The sequence below is a fragment of the Triticum aestivum genome, chromosome 1D, assembly GCF_018294505.1.
Source record: "Triticum aestivum cultivar Chinese Spring chromosome 1D, IWGSC CS RefSeq v2.1, whole genome shotgun sequence".
In the NCBI taxonomy this organism is placed as follows: Eukaryota; Viridiplantae; Streptophyta; class Magnoliopsida; order Poales; family Poaceae; genus Triticum; species Triticum aestivum.
Genome location: NC_057796.1, coordinates 293,073,493 through 293,079,885, shown reverse-complemented (window position 1 = coordinate 293,079,885; position 6,393 = coordinate 293,073,493). Strand labels below are relative to the sequence as shown.

General features: G+C 46.7%; 1 protein-coding gene across 1 annotated transcript; it reads right to left on the bottom strand.

Annotated features, from left to right (window-relative positions):
* Nucleotides 1-871: 871 nt before the first annotated feature.
* On the bottom strand, nucleotides 872-5,518 carry LOC123181541 (monosaccharide-sensing protein 2). The gene is made up of 6 exons (XM_044593822.1): nucleotides 5,278-5,518; nucleotides 4,996-5,092; nucleotides 4,019-4,585; nucleotides 2,979-3,934; nucleotides 1,723-1,910; nucleotides 872-1,618 (listed from the first exon to the last, which is right to left on the bottom strand). Exons 2-6 carry the CDS (start codon nucleotides 5,072-5,074, stop codon nucleotides 1,177-1,179), a joined length of 2,232 nt encoding a protein of 743 aa, XP_044449757.1. The 5' UTR covers nucleotides 5,075-5,092; nucleotides 5,278-5,518; the 3' UTR covers nucleotides 872-1,176.
* Between the last annotated feature and the right edge of the window lie 875 nt (nucleotides 5,519-6,393).

The window sequence follows — 6,393 nt, the reverse complement described above, 5'->3', positions numbered from 1 at the left end:
GCGATGCGTGCTAAGTGTGTGTTGGACCAATGATCCGGTTTTAGATGATATGCGTAGGTGTCGGTATGAGGTCAGGCATAATACTCCCTTCGTACGGTTCAGGACATCGAACAAAAAATCAATTAAACTAATGAACAGTGTGATTGATCAGACAAGTACCAAGGAGCAAGAAAACGTATGCACTTTAGCACGGGATGAGCGTGAAATTCGTTGCTTGTTCTTCGGTAGCCATCTTTCATTCGGCATTCATGAAAAACGGATATATTTTAGATGAGATGGTCACTATCCGTGAGGTGTTTCATGAGCTTAGAAGGACTACACAGGAGGGGGTCACACTAAAGTTAAAACTTTGAAAAAGGGTGAATTGGGATTTTCTACAAGAAGTTTTGCTTAAGGGTTTTCCTTAGTGAAGTGCAGAGGTTGGATTAAACAAGTGGTAGAAGGAGGCGCAGTGAGTATCAATATTAATGAAGAGGTTTGCCCTTATTTAAAGAGCTAATGTAGTGCGTACAGATATTTTAAAAAAACTTTTACAAACTTTGACCAAGTTTATAGAAAAAACTATTTATATCTACAATACCTAATATATAAAATATGAACTAGTATATCTTATGATGAATCTAATGATATATTTTTAGCTTTCAACATATAAATGTTCTTCTCAACAAACTTAGCCAAAGTTTATAAGGTATGACTTTTACAAAAATCTATATCCACTACATTATGAAACCAAGGAGTAACATAAAATGGTTGTGTGCATATTTCCCACACACCCAGAAACACTACTTATCCTCAAAAATAGTACTAATAGCACAACTAAACTGCTGAAGTGACTGGCAACTGAGAACTAGTGGCAACAAAGAGGAAAAACTGAACCGACCGAGCAAGGAAAAAACATAAACAACATAAATTGTGATAACAGCACTAGTTACATGGGCAAGAAATTCTGAATAACACAAATAGAAAGTTCCAAAGCGAAAAGAACAGATGATCTAAGTACATATCCTACTTCCAAAAGCCGGCCTACGACGACACGATTCAGCCTCACGATGTAAAGTCTTCCGTATCTGCTCTCTTTGAAGTTTCTTCACCAAAGCATCGCAGGTTAACCAGTGTAGTAGTAGTTATGACACCACAAAATTACCACCAGCGACGCGGATCACCGGATCAGAGCAACTAGTCCGTGGCTTCCTTGCCCTGCTTTGCCCCGACAGAGAAGAACTCGGTGATGACCTCCAGGGGCATGCCCTTTGTCTCAGGGACCTTCATGTAGACGAATACAAAGGCTAGTATGCAAACGATGGCATATATGCCGAAGACTCCAGCGAGACCGATGGCGTTGAGCATCACGGGGAGAGTGTATGTCACGATGATGTCGCCGATCCAGAAGGTTAGCGCGCAGATGGCTATGCAGATGCCACGGACAGAGGTGGGGAAAATCTCCGCGCAGAGAATATTTGGGATAGGCCCAAACCCCATGACGAAGAAGCAGAAATAGACGATGACGCTGATCGTTGAGAGCGCGGCGTGCACCATGGTTCCAACATCCAGAACATTCACCAAAACCAAGACAGCTAGTGCTACTATCAAGACAGGGATTGTCGAAAGGAGAAGAAACCTGGATGAGAAACAAAATGGAAGAATGGTTACTCTTTCATTCACATTCAGCGATACCACATTGTATCACAAGTAAACAATACCATGCAAAATCTGAAGTCTAACCTTCTTCCTGACATATCCATGAGTCTCATGGCGATGCCAATGCTGGGAAGCATCAGCAAGGTTGTCAAGGCACTAATAAGAATAGATGCAGAGGAAGAGCTTAGTCCAATGTTTGATAGAAGAACCCCGACACCTGCTTGCTCAAGTATCTGAGGTGTGTAGTAGAGGACTCCATTGATACCCGCAAACTGGACAAACAAAAGTTGATCATCAGCACATGAACATTCGGTATGCAATATATGTATTTAGGTACTCCCTCCGTCTCAAAATTCTTGTCTTAGATTCATCTAGATACGGATGTATCTAATACTAAAACATGATTTGATACATCCGTATTTAGACAAATCTAAGACAAGAATTTTGGGACGGAGGGAGTACTAAACATGAAGCATGGAAGAAGAAAAAAAAGAAACATAGGGATGAGGAAACTGAAGTATGTCACAATTTGAAATATTGTTATTCTAGGAACGCTACAACCATACACAACAATAAGGCCTCTTTTGGTTCATAGGATAGGTTTATCGTAGGAATAGGAATTTTGTAGGAAATAAGATGACATGTATCTTAAATCCTATGAGTAGGAATAGGAAACGAGATGTCATTTGGTTGACACCAAAGGAATTTTTCCATTGAGTCTAGGCTCATTTTTATTTTCCTATGAAATATGGAGGATAGGAACCAATCCTATGTAGGAATAGGAATCCATTCCTATGAACCAAAGGGCTCTAAAGGAAAAAATCCTATAAGAATCCTATCCTCTAGAATTCCTATGAAATTCCTCCAAACCAAAGGAGGCCTAAAAATGTATTATGTGTTTCTACCGCACCACCTTTCTTTTTATACTTTCTACCACAAGATCAAAATTGATCTTACTTGTGCTAAGGACTAAAGGAATATTAGTAGCATATCACAGTTTGATAAGCAAAATTATGTTATCCAGATTAGCATTATCAGCTTATCAAGTTTATTTACTTCAGAAAACTACAGCAACCTGATATTGGTGTTGCTTACCATAGGCAGCAAAGCATATTTTTTTCTCGCAATAAGGCTGAAGGTAAGAACTTCAACAAGAAGCCATGGGCAGCACCCAACAGCATGATGTTATATTATTATAAAGTTTTAGTTTGAAGAGAAAAACAGAAACTGTTAAATACTAGATCTATAAGAAATGTGTGTGCTAAATTAGTTGTCAAGAGCACTTAGCAGTGCATACATTGATGATATTTGTATGCAGCAGAAAGGCAAAAACGGCTGACCTGCTGCAGGATCTGTAATCCTATGCCAACGAACAGTGCATGCTTCACTCCAGGTTCAAATAGTTCTGCCCACTTTGTACCCTTGGCAACTGCCTCAGATGGATGTACCATGGCAGGACCAGCAAGCTGCTGCTCTATCAGGTCCTTCGAATAAAGAGCAGGTTGGCTCACTAGAGCGGCTGCCTGGATATACTCACCACCAGGAGGAATATCACCTCCTGGCATAGACAATATAGAGCCCCTCCGATCACCTGACACGCCCTCCTCATGCAAGTAAATACGCTGGAAGCCGCCTTCCTTTTGCCCATCTGCACCTTCTCTCTCAGTCCACTTCCAAGCTAACTGCCACCCCCCACCAATGCCCATGCTGCTTACTGCCTCCCCTCCCTGCATGCTGCTACTTCTTCCCACACCACCCATTATGCTTCCATGAGGTGCAGCAATCTCCTTACCCTCCACGCTTGTCGCTTGACGAGAAATAAGCGGGCTATTGAGGCTATCCTCAATGTCATCAGCACCATGATCCGATGCATAATCTTCATCATCCCTATGACTCTCAGCATCCCAGTCAGCTTTAGCCTGCTGCTGTTCCGCCACGCTAAACATGCTGCCAAAGTTAGGAAACAATGTGCTGCGCATGCTCCCCATTACCTCAGGCATCTTCTCATGGACACTTCCGAAGAGAGTGACAAGTGGGTCCACGAGAGATTTACCCTGACTAACCATACTCCCATGACGAGACATGAGACCCAAGGCGCTTCCAAGTGCACTTTGGCCGCCGCCCCTAACAGGACGGGCGATCCAAGATACCCCTTCTTCAGCTCCGTACAGCTTCAACTTCTCTTCATCTGGAGCCAGCCCGTCATCAGCAAGCTCATCATCAGGCCCAATTATGTATTCCTCAAAATGTGTGTCTTTCCCAACACCCAATCCTTCAACAAGAAGGGCCATTTCTCCTGCACAGTTAATCCCACATGGGTAAGATCATCGGAGATTTTATGCCTGTCAGACTAGTAAGTATTTAGAGAAGACAGACAAACCTGAGACATCTTCCCTTCCCCGCAGTCCTTGCAACACTCGCTTGGCCTCGGCCATTCTTCCTTTGCTCACAAGCCATCTCGGCGACTCGGGCAAATAGAAGACAGTCAATGCAAAGTACATAAGCGACGGGATCGACAAAACCCCAAGCATGATTCTCCAGTCAGGCTGCGGCATGAGCGACATGGTGAACACCATGCAGTAAGAAAGGAACATCCCTCCTGACCCACTGAACTGCGGCAGCGTGTTCAGCAGCCCTCTAATGTCAGTCGGGGCGGTCTCCGAAATGTAAAGAGGGACAAGGGTGACAGCCAAACCGATACCGAACCCGTCGATGAGCCTGGCCAAGAGCAACACATAGACGTTGGGCGCCCAGAGCATCACCAGGCCACTGACAAAGTAGAGGACAGACGAGGCGATCAGCAGGGGCCGCCTGCCAACAGCATCAGCCACCGCCCCCGAGAACGTGGTGATAACCGTCGCCCCGATGAGCGACATGGCCACGATGAGGCCCTCGATCAAGGGCTGGGTCTCCAAGCTGAACTCCTTCTTTATGTACAGGACGGCACCTGGAGATCACAGCAGCAAGTCAACATGGTCAGCGTGAAGTCAAAGCATCTGCATCGGTTCAGAATTCAGAACATGTCGACACAGACAGAATTATCATGGTTCAGATGCGCAGATCGCGCATGAGACGGATCCGTTCAGAGAAGTCGGAAATCTTGGTAGGATTTCGTTTCAGCTGCTTGATCGGTTTTTAAAGATTGTATATGTAGAACAAGAAAAAATATTTGTTTTTACTAGCACTACTACTAGATGCAGCTCCACCAAATCCGTCATGATCGGAGCCGGCAAGATTCCCAATAATTGCTGCCTCTACCTAACAACACGGGCCCCTGGGAAGCGCAACAGCATAAAGAGTATCCCAACGGCGTCGAAAGACCAGCTGTTTTTCCGGAAGCACGAACGAACGAATTACCTGCAATGGTCGCATTATCCCACCCCTGCAGCAGGTTCCCGATGGACGCCGCTATGGCGACCAGCACGGCGCCCGACATGGCCGCCGAATCTTACCCCTGCACGGCACAATCACCACCAACAACAACGGCACCCGTCAGCACGGCAAACCTCGTGAGACATAACAAACAAGAACGACGACAACAACACCCAAGAACAAATCAGATTCGACCGAAGCTGCCGCAGCCGGCCACGGCCGCCTCTGCACCACGCACACACAAAGCAAGCAGGGGGCAGAGCTTACCCGACGACGGCCTCCGGAATTCAGGATCTCCGCTCGGGGCAGGGAAGCTGTGAGGAATCTGGCGAGGCGGGCAGGCGTATAAGAGGCGGAATCCCTGCCAACCCCGGAAGCTTTTTCCCTCCCGCTGTGGCGTCGATTTCGCCCCGGGCGAGATGAGGAGTGTGCGTGAGTGTGGGGTGGGGACTCTGTCGACTACTATCATCTGGTGGCCTGCGAGGCAGCCTCCGATTTCTCTACTACGATATTCCTCCGCGCGCCGCTGCGGAGAAGGCCGCCGCGACGCTGCCTCGTGGGGTCCCGGTACGGACGGGGCCACGCGTCAGCCGGCGGTGCTGGCGGGCGCGCGCGTGGAGCGTCCGTTGACGGGTGGGCCAGTCGCGGGCCTGGCGGAGGGGCAGGACCGCATATGGGAATTATTGAATGGGGTGGGCGAGCCCGGATCCAACCTTCTCTCTCCCGTCTCGTGTAGGACAACCAGCCATTTTGTACTTGTGCTATTAATTGATTTGTTTAGAGAGGATCCGTGGTGCGCTGTCACATGCTCACTCCAAAACTGATGGCCCTGCTAGATCCCAAGGGGCTGTAGTAGTGTACCAGCTTGCAACAGGGTACTATACGGAATTCCAGACTCCCATGTTCTGTGTTTTGAATCGTGTCTCGCTTTGCATGATGGGGGTTCGAGTGGTTGTAGAATATCTTTTGTAGTACGTACGTTGTAGGTTCCAAGATGAATAAGGAGGTTCCCCTCAGGTTTTTACCTGCATTTTTCAAAAAAGAAAGTTTTTACCTGGGTTCCAAGCTTGAGAGGAGGTTTATGAACAAAGTTTTGGCAAAGTTTTCAACATGTGTTTTGAATAGACCCGAATTTGTTTTGGTGTAGCGGAACCGGGCGATAGCCGAAAAAGTAGACATTGATCGGGTTTGATTGCCTCACTTCTTGCGTCCTTCATTTACAGTTACTTCTACATTTTAGATTTTACAGTTAGATCTACTTCGGGGAGGTGGGGTGATTGTGATCACGATGTGAGTGGTGGAAGAGGGACGGAAAAGGTTTGCGGCGGCAGATGAATAGACATGACATCCACCACCATCATCAGGGGAGGACGCCAACCATGT

Excerpts from the sequence above, each read along its gene's own strand:
- LOC123181541 (XM_044593822.1), bottom strand. The coding sequence starts at position 5,074 with ATGTCGGGCGCCGTGCTGGTCGCCATAGCGGCGTCCATCGGGAACCTG. Across the intron at positions 1,911-2,978 it reads GATTACAGATCCTGCAGCAG|TTTGCGGGTATCAATGGAGT; the intron begins GTCAGCCGTTTT and ends TTGTTTGTCCAG. Across the intron at positions 1,619-1,722 it reads ATGGATATGTCAGGAAGAAG|GTTTCTTCTCCTTTCGACAA; the intron begins GTTAGACTTCAG and ends TTTCTCATCCAG.